General features: G+C 56.3%; 5 protein-coding genes across 5 annotated transcripts; 2 read left to right on the top strand and 3 right to left on the bottom strand.

The window, feature by feature from the left end:
• Positions 1-101: 101 nt before the first annotated feature.
• Positions 102-4,044, bottom strand: LY79DRAFT_536171 (Vps54-like protein-domain-containing protein). Its single transcript, XM_060556575.1, has 4 exons — positions 3,704-4,044; positions 3,517-3,647; positions 563-3,467; positions 102-508 (listed from the first exon to the last, which is right to left on the bottom strand). Exons 1-4 carry the CDS (start codon positions 3,790-3,792, stop codon positions 232-234), a joined length of 3,402 nt encoding a protein of 1,133 aa, XP_060420404.1. The 5' UTR covers positions 3,793-4,044; the 3' UTR covers positions 102-231.
• Positions 4,045-4,218: 174 nt separating this feature from the next.
• On the top strand, positions 4,219-6,877 carry LY79DRAFT_152238 (MCM2/3/5 family protein). The gene is made up of 4 exons (XM_060551066.1): positions 4,219-4,507; positions 4,565-4,691; positions 4,752-6,160; positions 6,217-6,877. Exons 1-4 carry the CDS (start codon positions 4,371-4,373, stop codon positions 6,707-6,709), a joined length of 2,166 nt encoding a protein of 721 aa, XP_060420403.1. The 5' UTR covers positions 4,219-4,370; the 3' UTR covers positions 6,710-6,877.
• Positions 6,878-8,874: 1,997 nt separating this feature from the next.
• LY79DRAFT_575426 (Rox3 mediator complex subunit) lies at positions 8,875-10,105 on the top strand (the record flags this gene model as incomplete). Its single annotated transcript, XM_060559708.1, has 2 exons — positions 8,875-9,196; positions 9,324-10,105. The coding sequence occupies 2 exons, from the start codon at positions 8,875-8,877 to the stop codon at positions 10,103-10,105; spliced, it is 1,104 nt and encodes a 367-aa protein (XP_060420402.1).
• An 890-nt stretch (positions 10,106-10,995) lies between these two features.
• On the bottom strand, positions 10,996-14,109 carry LY79DRAFT_152226 (uncharacterized protein). The gene is made up of 2 exons (XM_060551065.1): positions 13,159-14,109; positions 10,996-13,101 (listed from the first exon to the last, which is right to left on the bottom strand). The coding sequence occupies exons 1-2, from the start codon at positions 13,741-13,743 to the stop codon at positions 11,098-11,100; spliced, it is 2,589 nt and encodes an 862-aa protein (XP_060420401.1). The 5' UTR covers positions 13,744-14,109; the 3' UTR covers positions 10,996-11,097.
• Positions 14,110-16,953: 2,844 nt separating this feature from the next.
• Positions 16,954-17,425, bottom strand: LY79DRAFT_536161 (uncharacterized protein). Its single transcript, XM_060556574.1, has one exon. It carries the CDS (start codon positions 17,300-17,302, stop codon positions 16,976-16,978), a length of 327 nt encoding a protein of 108 aa, XP_060420400.1. The 5' UTR covers positions 17,303-17,425; the 3' UTR covers positions 16,954-16,975.
• Positions 17,426-18,599: the final 1,174 nt, after the last annotated feature.

Here is an 18,599-nt window from a genome sequence, read left to right as displayed (position 1 = left end):
CAGCTCAACGGTTTTGTGGTCCTGCACCTTGGCGCGTCGCCGGGCTCACTCGTATCTCGGGGCGTGCGACTCGGGGCGAACAGGCTCTGACCGAACAGGTGCTGACGGTAGGAGGCATGTGGAAACCTCTCCAAAGACGTACACAACTTTACTCGACGGTATTTCTCCCCATCTTTGGTATGCTAGTGAATTCCAAGTGAGAGGCTCGCTTTGCCTCCGCTCTAAATTACATCATGATGCCTGCTTGGGCTCCTCGACGGCAGGCGGCGACTCTGCCTGTGCCGACCCCTCCGCGCTCTGTCTGCTTCCCGGCCCGGCTGTTGAGTTTCTGCCTGAGGCTGTTGTCTCCGATCCACCATCCGCCTGTTTTTCAGACGGCGGCGGCGGCGGCGATGCGGCTGCCTTGATCTCTTTCGAGTTGATGATGCTCCTCAAGTAATCGCCCGTGTCCCGAAACCCATCAAGCTTGCCGAGCTTGGCGGTGAAGAAATCCACGTCACGAAGCATGCTGTATGCACGTTAGCTCGATGCCCAGGGGCTTCCCAGACGGAGCGCGGCTTACCTGTCACGACCAGTACCCGTCTTTGTGTTTGCGGCCTGGAACACCTTGCCGAACTGGTCCTTGTAGCTTGCGAAAACGGGGCCCATGATCAACTGCACCGAGGTTTCCGGCAGGTGCTTGGTCAGTACCCTGTGTAGAGTGGTCGTTTCCTTGGCCAGCGTCTCCATGTAGGCGTGGGCCGACTGGCTATTGTCATGGTCCCAGTCGATCGTCTTCATGGATTTTGAGTGCTGTGACGCGCGTCCGCTCATAATGTCCACCAGCTTGTCGTAGATGCTGTTCTGGTGTTCCTGGAATAGGCGCCTGACCTTGTCGAACTCACCCATCAGGCTAGACACGCCGGCTCCCGAGCCGGTGTGTCGGCGAACAAACTCTCGAATGTGAGGGATCAATGTTGCGATGAATGACAACGCTTGAGATGCCAAAGCCAGATGTCTTGTTGTGATGTTCTTGAGACCAGCAGACCGGGTGGCACCCGCGCCAAGGATGAGCTGGGTGCAGCGGGAGTTGAAGAGCTGCAGGTATGTGATGAGGGAGGTAGCGACGTCGGCGGCCATGGACGGGATGCCGCTGATGAGGTGGAGGAAATGCGAGATGCCCTCCAGGCACAGTATGGCCGAGTTGGGCAGGAGGAACGTTTCGCTCTCAATCTCGGCCGTCCGCGCCTTTTCTTTCCCGCCAGTGCCATTGGTCTCGGCCGGCGTTGCGGTCGTTCCGTTCGAGACCTCGTCGTCTTGGTTTTCTTCCCAGATCTTACTTCCGTTTGACCACGATGCAGCATCCTTAGTACTGCTCTCGAGCACTTGATCTAGGAGAGCCTTGTCTTTCTCATTAAAGTCTTTCGCGCTCCACTGGTCGGATTCCATGCCTTGGGCCAGCTTTTGTTTCTCCGCATCGCCGTGATGCTGCACGAAGTCCTTGATGTGGCCGTTGACCAGGGTCTTTAAAGCCGTGCCGCTGCGCCCGGAGATCGCTTCGCACTCATTGGCGAAGAAGAGGTTGAGAGTGAAGTAGCGGAGGAACCAAGACAGGCTCAGGTGCGTGCTTTGCTCTGACCGTACCTTCAACACTTTTACTATCTTGTCCTGAGCGACGTCGACAGCTTGCCCAACCAGATTGGCGATATCCATGGCCTTGTGGATCTCTTCTTGAACCTCGAAGCTGGGAGAGTCGTCAAATCTAGGGAATTCTCGGTCAAAAGGTGTCGGGCTAGCAAGAGGAGAACGGGCTGGCGGGGACTTGAGGCCGGCAGCGGAGGCTTCTTCCGTCAAGGAGCTCGCAATGTCGAGAAGCACCTTGACCTGTGTCGTCAACCGTCGGAGGGTCTCTGTGACACCAATGTATACCGTCTTTAGCAGGTCTTCGGTATCCTTAGGGTCGAGTGCTCGAAGGTTCCTCGCCAAAATGGACGACTTCTCCTGGTTGGAGCGGTTTCTTCCGCCACTCATAGTCGAAGCAGACATCATGGACTCGTTGTCGTCATCGTTGGAGCTTGGCAACGGTCTTCGAATTATATTGCGAATCTCGCGTAGCACCGCCTCCCGGTAGGCTGCAATCGCAGTTGAGATGTGCTGAGCCCGGTGGAGGCCAAGCAGGTTCGGCATGATGGCTTTACGCAGTTCTTGTGTAGAGGTAAGGTAGGCTGGCGGGCCAGCCGACTCTCTTGCGGTGCCGCCCCCCCTCGCCCGCAATGACGAGCTGCCCCAACGGAGGAGAACCTCGCGGCTTTGTACGGTCTCTACGTGTCTACGCAGATCGGCCAGTAACAGGCTCTGGACTTTGGACTCGTAAGCTTTTCCGATACGGAACCGCAACTGCTGCAGGTCGTCATTGACGCTCCGAAGAGCTGTTGCCCCCCTCAAGTCCCTCAACCGCGACAAAGGTAGCACAGGAGGTCCCGCATCGGGAGACTCGTCATGCTCACCGGCTATGAGATGCTCTAGGCTGTCAATGCGGCTCAAAGCCTCGTCCACTTCCCCAGCCTCTACTAGCGACTCGCATGACGCAACGCCCTCGACCACATGCCGAAGTTGCAGGACCGCGTCGTTGAGGGCCTGCACGTTCTCTCTACGTCGGCGCTTCTGCACTATATTCAGGCCTCGGGTGGCGATTTCTTCATCGAGGGCCTCGAGCTCCTTTCTGAGTGCTCTAATACGATCCACGGACTCTGCAGCCTCGGAATGTAATTCTCGCAGCGAGCCGAGTGCAGTGAAGAAGGTGGTTGACGCAGTTGATATAGAGTTGATTAGGTGAACCTCAATAGTGTCCATGTACCACGAGAGCTTCTCTTGAAGTATGGCATTGGTAGCCAGAGCCTTCCGGGGAGCCACGGCATCTCCATTGTTACCGGCCTTGTCGTCTGCACGTCCTGGTGCAGGTGGTACGACCTCCGACCTCTCGCTGACGACGTCAAAGGTTCTTGGGTTTTCTAGATGAAAGTCTTCGTCGAAGTAAACGTTGGGTATCGTCGACAACGGAGGCGGGCCTTGCCCGCCCTTTCGGCCGAATCCGGAGCTAGAGCGTCGCAATGGCCCCGGGCCATCAATGGAAGTGATCGATGTTATTGACGCAATCGACGATTTCCGCCTAGCAGGCAGTCGACCAGCGGGCTTCAGGTGGCTCTCGTCGAGGGATTCTGCGAAATCGTCGTGTCTGCTCGACCGGTGGCCCGAGGAGCTGGGACGTTCATCTTCTTGTTCTTTAACTCGTCGAAGCTGCTCGTAGAGGGCGCCCACTTGCGACAAGTACGGTTTAAACTCGGCCGGGTCGATGCGAGGAATGTTCGTCAGGGTCACAGGAGGGATATCGCGTGCGGTCGGCGGCTTATGTGCGCTGGAAGCAGGGGCAGAGGTATGGGGCTGCAGGCCAGTCCGCACAATGGGCGGTTGCAGTAAGGTAGAGATAGCTGGCGGCTTGTCAGCATGGAATCGACCCCTCCTTGAACTAATCGGTACCGTTTTGCCCAGATTCTAGCACCGAGTTCGCCCAGGTGCTGGACGAGGTATCGAGTGAGCCTCCTATTGAGTGTATCGAGCTCGCATTCGAGCCTCGTCTCGCGGAATGATTCGGGTAAGCTTGTCCTTGTCTATCAGCTGTTAGCGCAATCGTGGCCAACAGAGGTCAAAGGGCAGGAATACTGACTTGTAAAAAGGAAACTCAGTGCGCGTTGATGGGGGAGATAGCGACGATATCGTGTCTACCGACCTCCGCGCGCCTGGTGAGGAGTACATGGCGCGAATCAATGGCTCTGTGTGCGGGCCGATGCCTGGTGTTGAGTCTAGATGTCGATCGTTTGCTGAGAGTCGCTAGGAAAGCCGACAACAAGGTTGTTTGACGGCCACGTAGCCAGACTACAGGGGTATCATTGCTTGGAGAGACACATCAGGTTGGAGACTTCAGGAAGAATAGCTTGCAACAATCACGGTTGATTAAGAATAGCAATGAAGAAATGACAGATTAAGCTTGTTCCGCGCAGCTTTACCATGCTGAGCCACGTCCCTCATTCAGACACCACCGAAGGGGGCCGCCTGCACCAGCTAGTGCACTCTGGGGAATGCAGGATGAGGTAAGCCGCTTCACGTGAATATAGCATTTGGGACCTGTACCTTATCGCCATGCTTGGACGCGCTAAAGCTGCAACCACTTTACGCGAGCGTGTCGCGATTTCCAAAAAAAGGGGCGCGTCCTTAATTCGTTCCCCTGCGAACAGAGCAGCCCCTCCCTGCACCCACCTTTTCAGTCTGAATCCTCAGCACCGCTCCGTCAACAACCGCAACCGCAACCTCATTTATGGGCGCAATCGTAAAATATGGACAGACAATCGGTATACTCTGCTCACGTCTTCGAGCCGAGCTTCGGCCAGAACGAGGACACTCGGACCCAGATTCAGACGCAACTGGAAAACTTCGTCCTACACTTCAGACACGACAACGACTACATCTACAGGTGAGACAGACTGCTGAGGATCTCTCGCGCCTTGGCATGGCCTCTGACTGTGCCCAGAAACCAACTCAAGGAAAATGCGCTACTCAAGAAGTACTACTGTGATGTCGACGTTACCGATCTCATCAACTACAACGAGGAGCTGGCACACAGGCTGGTGACGGAGCCTGCAGAAATAATTCCCCTGGTACGTCTCGACCCGTGCAAACCCGCTCTCTTCGTTCTGTACTGACCTGAACGCCGCCAGTTTGAAGCTGCTCTCAAGAAATGCACCCACCGAATCGTTTTCCCCCAACTGACGAAGGTCGACTTGCCGGAACATCAGCTGCTGCTTCACTCCAGCGCTGAGGATGTGTCGATTCGCAACCTAGACTCTATGACGATTGCTCGTCTTGTCAGAGTACCAGGAATCGTTATTGGTGCTTCGGTCATGTCGTCAAAAGCCACTGAACTTGCCATTCAGTGCCGTAACTGCGCACACTCCTCTTCGATCCCAGTCCTTGGGGGCTTCACCGGCGTCACGCTCCCTAGACAGTGTGGTAGACAGAGAACGCCCAACGACCCCACCGCCAAGTGTCCTCTCGACCCATACTTCGTCGTCCACGAGAAGTCGAGATTTGTCGACCAGCAAATCATCAAGCTACAAGAGGCACCGGATCAGGTTCCCGTGGGCGAGCTTCCGCGGCACGTCCTCATTTCAGCTGATCGCTACCTGACCAACCGCGTGGTTCCGGGCTCGAGATGTACAGTTATGGGCATCTTCTCGATCTACCAGAACAAGGCCACCAAGAACTCCAGCACTGGCGGCGCGGTGGCCATTCGCACTCCCTACCTGCGAGCGGTGGGCATCCAAACAGACATTGACCAGACCGCTAGAGGCCAGGCGCTCTTCTCCGACGAAGAAGAACAAGAGTTCCTTGAAATGAGCAGGCGGCCGGATCTGTATAACATCATGGCGGACTGCATAGCTCCTTCCATCTACGGCAACCGAGACATCAAGAAGGCGATTCTGTGTCTCCTCCTCGGCGGTTCCAAGAAGATCTTGCCTGACGGCATGAAGCTTCGTGGAGACATCAATGTCCTGCTGCTTGGTGACCCCGGTACCGCCAAGTCCCAACTGTTGAAGTTTGTCGAAAAGTGTGCGCCCATTGCTATCTACACGTCTGGTAAGGGTTCTTCAGCAGCCGGTCTCACGGCCTCGGTACAACGCGACCAGTCGACCCGTGAATTCTACCTGGAGGGGGGTGCAATGGTTCTTGCAGACGGTGGTGTGGTCTGTATCGATGAGTTCGACAAAATGCGTGACGAGGACCGCGTAGCCATCCACGAGGCCATGGAACAACAGACCATCTCTATCGCCAAGGCTGGTATCACAACCATCCTCAACGCAAGAACATCGGTTCTGGCCGCCGCCAACCCGATCTTCGGTCGTTACGATGACATGAAGACCCCCGGCGAGAACATCGACTTCCAAACCACTATCCTTTCCCGTTTTGACATGATATTCATCGTCAAGGACGAGCACACGAGGGAAAAGGACGAAAGAATAGCGAGGCACGTCATGGGCATTCACATGGGTGGCCGGGGTGTTGAGGAGCAAGTCGAATCTGAGATCTCCGTCGACAAGATGAAGAGATACCTCAGCTACTGCAAATCGTAAGTCTTTCCACATTGTACCCCAAGCTTAGACCTAGACTAACAACTTCGTCCAGACGGATGGCTCCTCGCCTAAGCCCCGAAGCAGCCGAGAAGCTTTCATCTCACTTTGTGTCCATCCGCAGACAGGTTCATGCGGCTGAGATGGAGGCTAACACACGCTCCTCGATTCCGATTACCGTTCGTCAACTAGAGGCCATTGTCCGTATAACAGAGTCGTTGGCCAAGCTATCTTTGTCTCCCATCGCCACAGAGGAGCACGTGGACGAGGCCATCAGACTTTTCCTCTGTTCCACCATGGACGCCGTCAACCAGGGCAGCAACCAGGGTAGCAAGGAGCTCAACGAGGAAGTCAGCAGGTTAGAGACGGAGCTCAAGCGGCGTCTCGCGGTTGGATGGGGCACCAGTCTGGCAAGCCTGCGTCGCGAAATGTGCGAGCAGAAGGGTTACAGCGAGCAAGCGCTCAACAGAACGCTAATGATCATGCAAAGGAGGGATACCATCATGTTCCGGAACCAAGGAGCACAAGTGTACAGAAACGCAATCTGAGAGGGGTCGATGATTAAGCAGGCCATGAAAAGATGTTGGTGCACTAGCGGTGGTTATTTGGAGGATTACGGCGCAGCAATTCTGCTCATGAAAGAAATGATAATACCAGGTTTTTGCAACAGAACTTCCGTTTTCGGAGCCATGGACGTGGTTTATGGCGTCAATTGTACGTGATTAACAGAGCAAGGCTATATATGCGCGTCTTGACATCCAGTACATGCATAGAATCGCGGGCATCAGCTTATGACGACCACTCTGATCGGCGCCATAAACTTGTCATCTGTTTGGCTCCGTAATTCTTCAGGTGCCACTGGGTCACCATTGCGTCTGGCGAGATGCTCCTCGAGCATACTGTGTGGATCTGGACCTGGATGACGGGAAAACCGTTAGCCGGGGTGACATCGAAAGTTCGGCGCGCTTCCAAGGCCATCATAACAGAGCGATTCAGATATGCCACTTGTCAGCAAGCTCAACCTGGTCAAGAGCATTGGCTGGAGCCGCCGCACTCGCGGCTGAGCAATCGGTTTACCAGATGTATGGATGTCATCCCCGTCTCCGTATACTATGATCGATATGTGCCTTCATATATGCAGCGTACCTTGCGATATTGTAGTTTGATTAGGCCCGCCGACAGCACCAAGGACGCGACGCTGCCTACGTCAAATGCGGACCGCGGCGGTTGCTATGGCTAGCCTCATCTCACAGCAACAACAAAAACAAAAGCATCACTGCCTCCTCGTTGAAAGGCATGTCCAAACTTGCTTCAGGTGATCGTCGCATCATGGGAAGCCGCACGAGGGGCCCTCGCTGACGATTGTTTTAAACAAGGGCATTGAAAGAGTTAATCTCGACTCATCCCCCGGAATCGTCCAGCAGCGTGGAATGCGATGTGAAATCGAGGCAAGCTGGCGATGATTTGAATGGGAGGTCTTGGTTGTTGAAGAAGAAAAGAATAGTAGAAGTTAGTCGCGGCGCCGAGTTTAAAAATTGCAGGAGTCTGGCCCATCGTGTCCAGGTGGGGCTGTGTGAGACCACGTGACTGGGTGTCCCGTGGCTGCACCGAGGAGCGTGGTGGTTGGTGGTTGGTCAGTGTGTTTGTTGCCTGCCGACGTCCTAATCAAAGACAAGCCTCCCCTGCAGCGTTCCTCTATGCCTCGAGGCCCGTAGCCATGGACGGCTGTCTCTCCTCCTCCCAGCTAGCCAGCCGTCAGGTCCCGATGTTCGGGTGTCGGGTCTCGGGCACGGTCGCCATGGTTTCCTAGACGATTCAACTGGTGGAGTGCGCCCATTCGCCGTTAGGGGTTGGTGCCTGGCCTTCGCTGCGGTCCCAGAACAGCAGACTGGTCTGGCTCCCACTCCCCCTCCCTCATTTACTCTCGTACTTCCGCGGCAAACTGCCTTTCCCACCCTCCTACGCCTACCTTACGCCCACCCCGTCCTGCATCTCTCAGCGTTTTCATCTCCTACACTACGTCCCACGGTCCCCACCCACCCGCCGGGCTAAGCTTACCTCAGCCAGTGCCAGTGCCAGTGCCAGTGCCCGCCAGCGCTGCCCACGGTCCATTTGCCAGCCAACCCAGACGGCCACCCACCCCCGTTAAGCGAGCAAATTGCCTCGCTCATGTGTCCGCCCCCTTCGCTCTACCCAGCGCCATTCCGACTTCACTTCCTTCAACTCCACCACGACCTGACGGCTCAACCACAGCACGAACCGACAACCGACCCTCGACAGCCCTCTAACGCCGTCGGATTCCTTTCGCTACAAGTGCTCCTGCTGGATATTGGCATCAGGAAAAATTTTAACACACCGGAGAAGGCGCCAACGATCGACGATTAATCCCAAAGTGGTGCATGACGCTGCGTCGGGGGATTGAGAGCCGTCAGCGGTTTGGCGCGACTCGCCACAACAACCCCCTCATCCTCTGATCTCACCTAGAGCGACCCCTCTCATCGAGCGCATCGTGGATTCTGATCGACCAGGGCCTTGACGGTACTCAGAAGAGGTGGTAGTGTTTTTTTTTTCTTCGAGCCTTGGGATCCGGAGACGACGTGACAGCGGGCCCTCCATCCCTCGTATTCCGCCCTTCTCCTCTTCAGCCGACCAGAACCACCACGACACCACCGCGACCCAAGAATCGAGCCCTCAATTCAGCGGCGACGTCAACATGTCGTTCCACCCCCAAACCCCTCAGAGTCCTTCCCAGTTTTCTCCTGGCACTTCCGACCTCACGTCGAGTATGAACAGTACAGTTCCGTCCACAACCACGACTCTGCCGACTCCCGCACACAGCGTCAACGGTAGCGCATCGCAACCCTCCGATATGTCGCAGGACATCGTCATGGGCGACGATACGCCTCACAAGCGCAAGCGCCCACTCGAAGACTTGGGTGATAGAGAGCAGAAGAAAGTCCACATCGAGGATAGCAAAACTGGTATCGAGGCACTCCACCTGGATGTCGGAGAGAAATACCTACTTTGCCAAACTCGTAAGGCTCCCTTCACAGCCCCCCGTTCCCGTGGCAGGCTGTCTTGCCCAAGCCCCCTTCCTATGACGTATCTGGTATTTTGAGGCGGTTCAAGGTAGAACATGCTTGTTAACTCTGAGCCACTTAGCGCACCACGAGAGACTGCCGCGTATCACGGAAGATCTCTTCGAGATGTTCAACTTGACAGGCATCGCTGCAGAAGTGGCTCGCGAGAAGCCAAACGGTGAGAAGAACGCTCTTCGCAAGACCTACAAGGGCCAGATCAAGAAGCTCGGCATCCTCGGGCGCTTCGACTCGGTCGCTCAAGACTGGGATGCACCAAGAGAAAGTGATGGCGACAAGAAGAGGGAGGCATATCACGGCTTCAGAGAGTTGCTAGAGATTCCTGACGCAGAGTTTTGGGGCACACGGCAAGATCCGATCACCAACGGTCTGTCATCCGCTGTCAAGTTTAACTTGAGCAAGGCAACCGCGATGGCCAAGGGGCCCATTCCTGCCAAGGACTGGGACAGCTCTGTGCTGGGAGATATCCCCCCAGGCGGTATAGAAGCCTTGAAACAGGGTCTTGCTGGCAAGGCAACGGCGCCTGGCACGCCATCCGCAACTACGCCCAACCCGTTCATGCGGAAGCAGCAACAAGGGCCTCCTGGCGCGGTCCGCCCTCAACGAACGACGAAGAAGCGAGGCTATGGCGAGAACACTTATGAGGGCTATGGCGAGGGCTTCCCCGACGACGGCTACTCTACGGGAGACGGCGACGATAGGGGAGGCCAAAAACGTCGCAAGAAGGTTAGTAGTGCCGCAGCCCTGCCGTCCATGTGTCTGTCTGACCCATTACAGGATGGCGGTAACGGCCAAGTATTCCCCAACGCGATGCGCCCGCAGGGTTACGGCGCCGTAGGCGCTTAAAAGCCCTCCGCGTCTGCAAGGGCCAAGCAACGAAAGGCATGCGAATAGGGCTGAGCCGTATGTCACCCAAAGCCGGCCACTTTATAGTGCTATCTTCCACTCGGTCGCTCTGGGCAACGGCTTTGGGGACGTGTGTCGATGTTTCCTCACGAGAGTGATGAGCAGTACGGCGGGACCAAAAAAATTGGGGATTCAGCGGTTGACGCGCACATGTGTCAAAAGAAGCACCGCTCCGAGGGTTACTGGGGGGATAAAAGGGCGGATGGGCATTCTGCTCTTTTTTTTTTTTTTTGATGAATTTTCACTTACAGCACGGCGTTCGGGGGGTTATCTTCCAATTGGCCTTTGACCCGTTTTTCACTTACACACTTGTTGCTTGATCTTTACGCATTCGGTCAAGGTTGGCAATGAAAACATGACCGACTGAAGGATGGGAAAATACCACGCGGTTACGGGCATTCTAAAGGCTGCTACGAAAGGGGAGAGGAGAGGAAGGGATGACGGATGGATCACTTATTGTGTTTTATTTTTTTATTTTTCGCCACGACCGAACCAAACCATCGTCGCCGGGACACGCAGAACAGAAAGAGAGCAGCAACAAAAAAAAAATCACAATCCCCCAAACAAGGAGGAGGGGGAGAGACTTGAATCGATGTAGCACTAACCACACAAACACAGACACACAAAGTAATTCAATAGAAAGCAAGGCCGTGAGATGCCGATACATTAGTTGATTGTGTGTTGATGCTGCTGATGATGGTTCTGTCGATGTGATTGGTTGCCTAGGTTGGTAGTAGTACCTGGACTCGTGAGCCAAGCCGCTCGCCTGCCTTTTTCTTCTTCATTGAAACTTGCACTTTTCGTTTTATTTTTAATGTCTCTGACCCGTCTGGCAGAGCTCCATCTGCCGAGAGTGCCTCCTACGTAAGGAACTGCGCCCGTCCTCTCTGTTCCTCGCTTCCCTCCCAGCTTGTGCGTGTCCTCCGTCCGACTCATGACATGTCCAGTATCGCCCTGACGCTGAGGTCTTCCTGAACCCATCCCACGATGCGCGCGCCCACGTCACCGATGAGCCCATCGTAGTGCGGCCCGGGAAGGAACAGCCCGCAGTGGGCCCCGACCTCGTCCACGCCCTGCATGGTCACGGGCACCCAAGTCTCGTCTCGACGACCGTTGACCTTGCGAGGAAGCGTGCAGAACTTGCGTTCCTTCTTGGGTTTGCCCGGGTCCGCCGTTGCTGCTGGTGCCGCCGCCGCCGCCTTGGACCTCGAGGCGGAGGAGCTGGTGCCGCCGCCTGTCGATGAGGATGTCGCGGCGGCCGGCGGCCTGTCTGCCTGGGCCATGATCGAAGCCGGCGCTGCAACTGCGGCTGCGGCGATAACCGTTGCCGCAATGTGGGCTTCGGTCTTGGCGACACTTCCACTCTCGGGCTGCTTCTCGGCCTCGGCCTCGGCCTCGTGCTCGGGCTCAAGCGGCTCTCCTCTCAGTCTGCGGGCCTCCCTCTCCATCCGCCGGGTTTCCTCCGCCAGCCTGCGAGCCTCGCCCTCGGCCTGTGTCTCTTGTTTTTGGGCCTCTTTGGCCTCTTTCTTCTTGGCTGCCTCATCTTCCTGCATCCTCTTCTGCTCCTCCTTCTGCAGTCTCTGTTCCTCCTTCTCAATCCTCTGCGCCTCCTTTTGGGCTTCCTTTTCAGCCTTTTTACGGCGCTTCTCGACGAGCTTCTGGCGCTCCTTGATGGCCTTGTCCCGGTATTTGACGGCACTTTCGTAGGCCTTCTGCGCCCGCTTACCCTCCTTCTCGGCCTGCTTCCGGGCGTCCTTGTCCGTATACCTATCCAGATCAGGGGGCGTCGGTTGTTCAGGCAGGTCAGGAATGGGAGGAAGCTCCGGATCGTCGGTCACATCCGCCATAGGGGGTGCCTCTTGATCTTCTCCTGTCTCGGAAGCGGCCGCGTTGCTCTGTTCAGCTAGGGGGGAAGGTTCATGAGGAGTAGCATCATCGTCCAGCCTCTGCTTTTCCTTGCCCTTTGCTTCTGGCGCGTCTTGTGACTGGCCACGTCGAAGTGCATCCGTCGAATTTGAGGCTTCCGTGGATTCGTAACCAGACCTCGCCTGCTGTTCTTCATGGAGCGTTGAAAGCTTCTCGTCTACGTCCTCTATCGGGATGGGCGCTAGGAGTTCCATACTCTTCCCATCGTCGGAGTCTTCAACAGAAATTCTGGGCGTTGATACCGCGGCGGGCGATAGCTGAGACCCAACCTCGAGAGTATTGAAGGGGGCAGAGACGAACCTCTCCTCTGGAGACCCTGGAGATTCTGGCGACTTGGATGAGTCCGGCGTCTTTGGCTTCTTCGGCCTCCCCGTGCTGAGGGTGTAGTAGTTGACGAACCGCACCCTGGTGGGAGGTGGCTTGTTCACGTCGTTCCCGTAGTTAGCGCCGTCGCCCATGTGCTGCAGTGGGTCGACGCTCTCCATGGCGCGAAGTTTGTTGTATCGGGCGTTCAAGCCTGGGTAATCTGCCAGACAGCCGCCGTACTCGAGATGAGACATGACGTGGTTTTTGGTGGCGTCCCAGATTCCCTCGTGGCTGTGCTTCTTTGCGAAGTGGCCCAGACGCTTCATGAAGGAGCGGTCTTTTAAATTCAGGTCGTTGAAGAAAGGCGGATTGAAGTTGGGATCGGGCTGCTGCGGCGGTCCGTTCGAGGACAGAGATGGCGAGTTGCTTGGGTGAGAGGAGAGTTCTGCGCTCAGGGAGCTGTTCGTCTCCAGAGTGTACATGGACGGGTTGGGGCTGGTCAGAGTTGAGTTGTTGGAACCCAAGTAGTTTGACGAGGCATCCAATTGGTCGTGCTTTTCCTCGGCTGGTGATGCCGGCCTGAACAAGCTCGAGATACCAGCCACGATGATGCCGGGATGAAGCCCCAGGAACGGCGAATCAAGAGAAATAGTACCGAGGATGCGGTGCTTATACGGCTGGCGCCTATAGGGGTGCCGATTAGGCTGGGAACAAGATCAGTTTAGGTAGTCCGGGCATCATGGCCGGGTTGGGAATCGTACCATCATGGCAACCTCTCCTGCAAGCAAACCACCCATGGAGTGGCCGACGAGGATCACATCGGTAGAGTCGGACTCGTGGGGTTCCAGCCACTGGCTGAAGTTATCTCGAGCCACGTCGATGGCCTTGTAGGTCTTGTAACGGGGATAAATCTTGGAGTGGACAACGTGAGTCTCGGCCAGCGCCTCCTTCAGGTAATTGTGAACATGAGCCGGAAAGGAGCGGAACGACGACTCGTTGCCGTAAAAGCCGTGGATGTAGATGACGAGCAAGGTCCGGCGGGTGACACCATCGCGATCATTTACGGACGGGGCAAGTGAGTGAGCCGAAGACGACCTAGGATCGGCTAGGCGCCACTTGGCGTTCAAGATCTCGAGGTGGTCAGGCGATGACGAGGGGTAGCCCGAAGAAGGGCCGGCGTAAGACTCCCCGTGTGTGGCGTAGGCGGTAGTCGGGGGCGGCGCGAACAGGGACGAAGAGGTGGATCCAAAGTTGCCGGAGCCGGAAGCGGAAGCGGAAGCGGTCACGGAGTAGGGCGGTGGTGGTGCGGCCGAGGACGAGGAGCCGTCGTAGGAGTATCCCGCCATGACGTCAAATGTCAGAGGTCAAATTTCGAGGCGTACGAGGGGTGTGATGAGAGAGGGGTAAAGGTCGGGATGGGGGGGGGGGACGAGCAACTCCGCGTCGAGGTGACGAAGTATACTTAGAGCTGCAAGCCTTGGATGTGGTGCATTAGGGGTAACGAAAGGATAGGCTTGGGTTGGCCAGATATACAACGGACAGACAGGCCGTAAACGAAAACCGATCAGGCACGGGCCGTGGTCGACGGGGTATCGAGAAGGAAGCCTATGGGGTTTGACATTTGCTGGTTCGGCCTGCTGCGAGAATGAATCCACTGGTCCAGGCGAGTGTGATAAGCTAACCTTTTGCTGAGGTAGGGATAGAGCTATGGGATGCGTGGATGTAGCAAGCAAAGTCAAGCCTGGTGGTGTGGAGCTTGCCGTACCTACCGACACTAAAAGGGCGGGGTGTTGCGGCGCTACACGAGTGCAGAATACGCGGGAAAAGCGAAACGCGGGACACTAGCGCTTGGGTTGCGCAGCGCTGCTGCGCCCTGTTTTCTAGGGACGTACGCGTACCTACCTATGGGGGGTTATGTATGGATACTTTGGCTAGGAAAGGGAAAGAACCGCCCTCTGCCACTTCTTCGCCCACACGGCCATTCATCGTACTGTACCAGCCTCACAGGGACGCTCGCTCTGCACTTGCGTCAGTTAGCCACTACCGATTGGCAGCGGCGGCGGCTCAACGTGCCAAAGACAAGAAGCGCCGCGCTGCGGTTGGCTGGCGGGAGGGATATGACGACGCGCGCTCACACACACACACACACACACACACACACACACTCTCTCTCTCTCTCTCTCTCTCTCTCTCTCTCTCTCTCTCTCTCTAGAGTGTTCGAAACAGGCGGTCGTCGCGGCCTTTCCAGCGACTCTTGTTCTTTCTCAGCTGCCCACCAAGCACAAGACGTGTATTGGTCCTATTGCCACGACATGCTATTCGCAGGCCTTTGATTTTCTCAGAACCACAAAGCTAGGCACTGCCACGAGTCTCATCAAGGACCTTGGTCACTGACTCAGCCTGACGTAAACGCGACAGGGGTAGAGCCTGTCCCAGGCTGGGTTGGACGGGACTCTCAGCTGCGCCAGGCTCTGCAGACCTGGCGAGAGTTCTTCTTCCACAGATGGCCATCCGCCCCAGGTACGCTGTTGGTGGCTTTCGACCAGATACGAATTTGACCTTTGGGTCTCTTTAGCCCGCGGCTGCTAACAATTCGGCTCAAGTGCTGGGGGGGTGTGCTGTGCACGGCAAGCCACGGCAGCATGGCCGTACAGGCACCTCGAGCGCGCACTATCTCGGCCGTGCCGCGAAGGGATGCTCGTGCGTCGGTGCACGAACTCTATCCGTGCTCTGATAAAACTAATGCGAACAGGCAAAACAGGCAAAACAAACAAGCAAGCAAGCAAGCAAGCAAGAACAGACGAGCAAGGTGTTTCTTATGGTTGTTGCTCTGCGCCGGCACCGGCACTTGATCCCGCGCCCTGCATCAATCCAAGCCGTCTCTGCGCCCTGGAATAGAGCATCAATATCACGCTGTTTTGAGTTTGATTTTAAATGCATCTCCGACCCTGGGCGTTGGTTCCTCTGAAAATCCGGTTCGCTGACGTCGACTCCTGGTCGCGTCCTGTCGTCAATCGCGGCCCATTTCCCCAATCCTGGCAGAAGAGAGGGGAAGCCGGTGGGAGATTACAGGTTGGATTAGGGACCCCCGGTGCCGTCGTTCAGTGTCTCGTCGCGTTGCATCGCTTTGCCTTGCGGCGCTGAACGTCTAGCCCCGCCCACTCGAAAGACCTCCGAGATGTTTGTTCCCTGGTTACCCGTCGACCTTGTCTGCATCCTGCCAAGGAACACAGAGCCACGGAAGACAAGATGGCACCGGCAGTTCTGTATAGGCTTAGTCGCGCCGGTCCCTCTCGTCTCCTAAAGAGTCGATGGGGGGCGGGCCCGTCTCTGGAGAAAGCCCCGGAACTAGAGCGCGAGGGCATCGTGGAAGTGAGATGGCTAGCTGCCTGGCCTCGACAAGTACCACGCTAGGGGCTGGGACGGGGAGGGACGGCAGCCTTCCGTGTGCCTTGTGTTGATACGAGCCTTTCCCGCCCGCCCGGAGTCCGTCGTCTTGGGGACGAAGCCCAGGACTGGTCGGCCGTGACGGACCGCGCATGTAGGACGGACACCGTGCGATATGGACGGATACATCTGTCAATACGCTCGATAGATGATACCGATGCTGTACAGATACATGCCCAGCGCCTACACAGCAATCTTAGCAAAACGACATCTCTGTGCTCCCTCCTCCCCTAGACTGCCCAGGCTAGGTTGGCAGGCATCTGCTCAGTCCCGCTCCACTCTGCGTCGGTCGGGAATTAAAGGGAGAATTACGAATTACGTATAGTCGTGGAGCGACGCGAAACCTTGCCCCGTTTGACGAGTGTGTCCTTCTCCAACGCCCCAAGCAGGGTTGCTCGCTCCGAGCTTAATGTCCGTTGAGTTGTCGTTAACATTTGTAAACTGCTATAGGCATCCTGGGGTTTAGGAGCCTCCTGAGACACACTAAAACAGCGTACGCGCCTGCCGAGCTGCCATCGCTAGTTACATACTACGTATATGATAGTGCGCATTGTACGCGACGGCCCTGATTGGTGATGCGGACCTAGGGCCGACAGCTTATACCGCAGGCTCGTCTCCAAAAAAGACCCATTACTGGCGAAGCAGTGAACGCGGCGGCGGGGTTTGGAAAGAAGAGAATAGGAGATGGGTGTCATCAGTCTCTTGCGTCACGAGAAAGCTCCCCTGTGCGGGCCGGGGGAGGAAAAGAAAGGGGGGCACACGGAATGACAGAAGAACAGGACGGGGGTTCACAATGACGGGCAGGACAAGACAAGGGCTCCCCAGTGTTTGTTTTGATGGAAACAAAATTCGTCCCATGATCGCCGGGCCCGGCAAGCCTTCACCCTGCCCCCATCTACCGGTAGCAGGGCCCCCAACGGAGAGACAATGCGTGTGTGTCGGCCGCACGTACGCTAGGGTGGGTGACCTTGGAGAGGATTGGACGAGAGACTGCATGCAGCGACAGGCAATGTACAGTACACTGCTAATCTCGTGTAAGTGCGGGTGCGGGTACGTGCCCCTACGAGCGTTTCTCCTCGTCGTGGTATACACTCGCTGTGCCCTGGATACTTGCCTTAATGCATTGCAATGTCATGCGTTTGGGGAGAAGGGCCCGCCCGTTTCCCGTCTAGTCCAACACGTTTGAAGGAAGAGCCCCACGTCCCCACGTCGACGAAATGGGCCCCTCCTCTGGAGAGACCCGGCCCAGGGACATGCCATAGATAGGAAATATGTAGGCACGACGGACGCACTGTATGCTGCACGGCAGATGCGCTCTGCCACAAAGATATCAACAACCTCTGGCAGCTTGCAGAGGGTTCCAACGAACAACGTCAAAACAATTGAGCGTAGCTGGGCTAAAAATACGAGGTGCCCAAGTTTGGTGGCGCGAAACATTGAGGTGCTGCGTAACGCCATCTTTTCCGCCTAGTGTATAGTACTGCGGTGCAAACGCTTCGCTTCCCAGGCACAGGACAATATATTGTCTGTCGTTAAGACGGAGACCTGAGAGGGGGGGCAGACCTTGGCTTGGTCCGGGACGGCGACCCGTGGTACAGTTTAGCCAAGGGGAATAGTGAGCGGGAGCATGCAGACAGGCCGTTGCTGGCATGGCGAGACAACGCCAACTTGCTTCTGGCACCAAGTTGCTTATTTCTGTCTCTGGAGATGGGCGGCTCGTATAGTCTGGGACCGGCTCACAGCCCCCCATGCCTCGTGGGCTGTTTTATCGTTCGAGGAGACTTGAGCCCTCACCGAGGAAATCCCACGAATGGGCCATCGTGTGGTTTGTTGTTCTGGTAGCGTCGAGGAATCCCTTCATGGGTCGTAGGGCCGACGGTGATCATTTGGTCTGGACCTTTGCTAGACTGTTGGGTGAGCCAATACAGGACGTCAGTGTGCTGTGTATCCGTTTGAATTGGCTGCTCTTTAGCCAACAATGGAGGGGGGGCGGGGGAAGGGCGCAAAATGCATGCGCACTGAAGTATCCGTAGGTAGTGCGCAATGCAGGCCATTCCTGCCTGCCTACACGGGTCTCGCTGTGCTCGATGTTGCTTACTAGGTGTGCATGTACCTACCTACCTACCTACCTACCTACCTACCTACCTAGGTAGGGTGGCTCTTAATCAGACCGGTCGCGGTTTTTTCTCTCTCTTTCGTTTCTTCCTTTCGTCCCATGTATCATTTAATTTCGTCTCGTCTTGATTTAGTACTTCTCATTGTTCGAGATAGGTAGTATCCAGTTGGGCGCGGTTCGCTCGGGGGGGTTTGCTTGGCTTTCGAAACTGTTCGTCCTGGTCCAGTCGTTGGCTCCCCACTTCGGCACCTAGCAGCTGCAACCTTGACAATGGACTATGTAAACATTTCCCAGCCCAGCGCTAGGCGTCCGTATCCAGTGAGGCAAGGCAAGGAAAGGGAAGCGTTAGACCTCCAGCCCAGGCACAAGCACACAGGCACAGACAGACACAAGCACAAGCACAAGCACCAAGGAAAAAATAGATACCGTTCCAACGAGGTGGGCACCTCTCTAACCCCCCCCCCCCCCCCCCCCCCCCTTGGCCCCTGTCTTCGCCCGTGATAGTGGACAGTGGATCTGCTTACTACAACCTCTGCGGGACCCCCGTTGTCCAATAGGACATGGCGTCAGCCGGCTAACAGCCACTTGCCAACCTCAAGCGAGATTATCAAAATCTTGCCATCTGCGAGTAACTGCCAA

The sequence above is a fragment of the Colletotrichum navitas genome, assembly GCF_030913465.1.
Source record: "Colletotrichum navitas strain CBS 125086 chromosome Unknown LY79scaffold_2, whole genome shotgun sequence".
NCBI classification, from domain to species: Eukaryota; Fungi; Ascomycota; class Sordariomycetes; order Glomerellales; family Glomerellaceae; genus Colletotrichum; species Colletotrichum navitas.
Note: the sequence above shows the minus strand (reverse complement) of the source record. Positions and strands in the feature narration are given on the sequence as shown.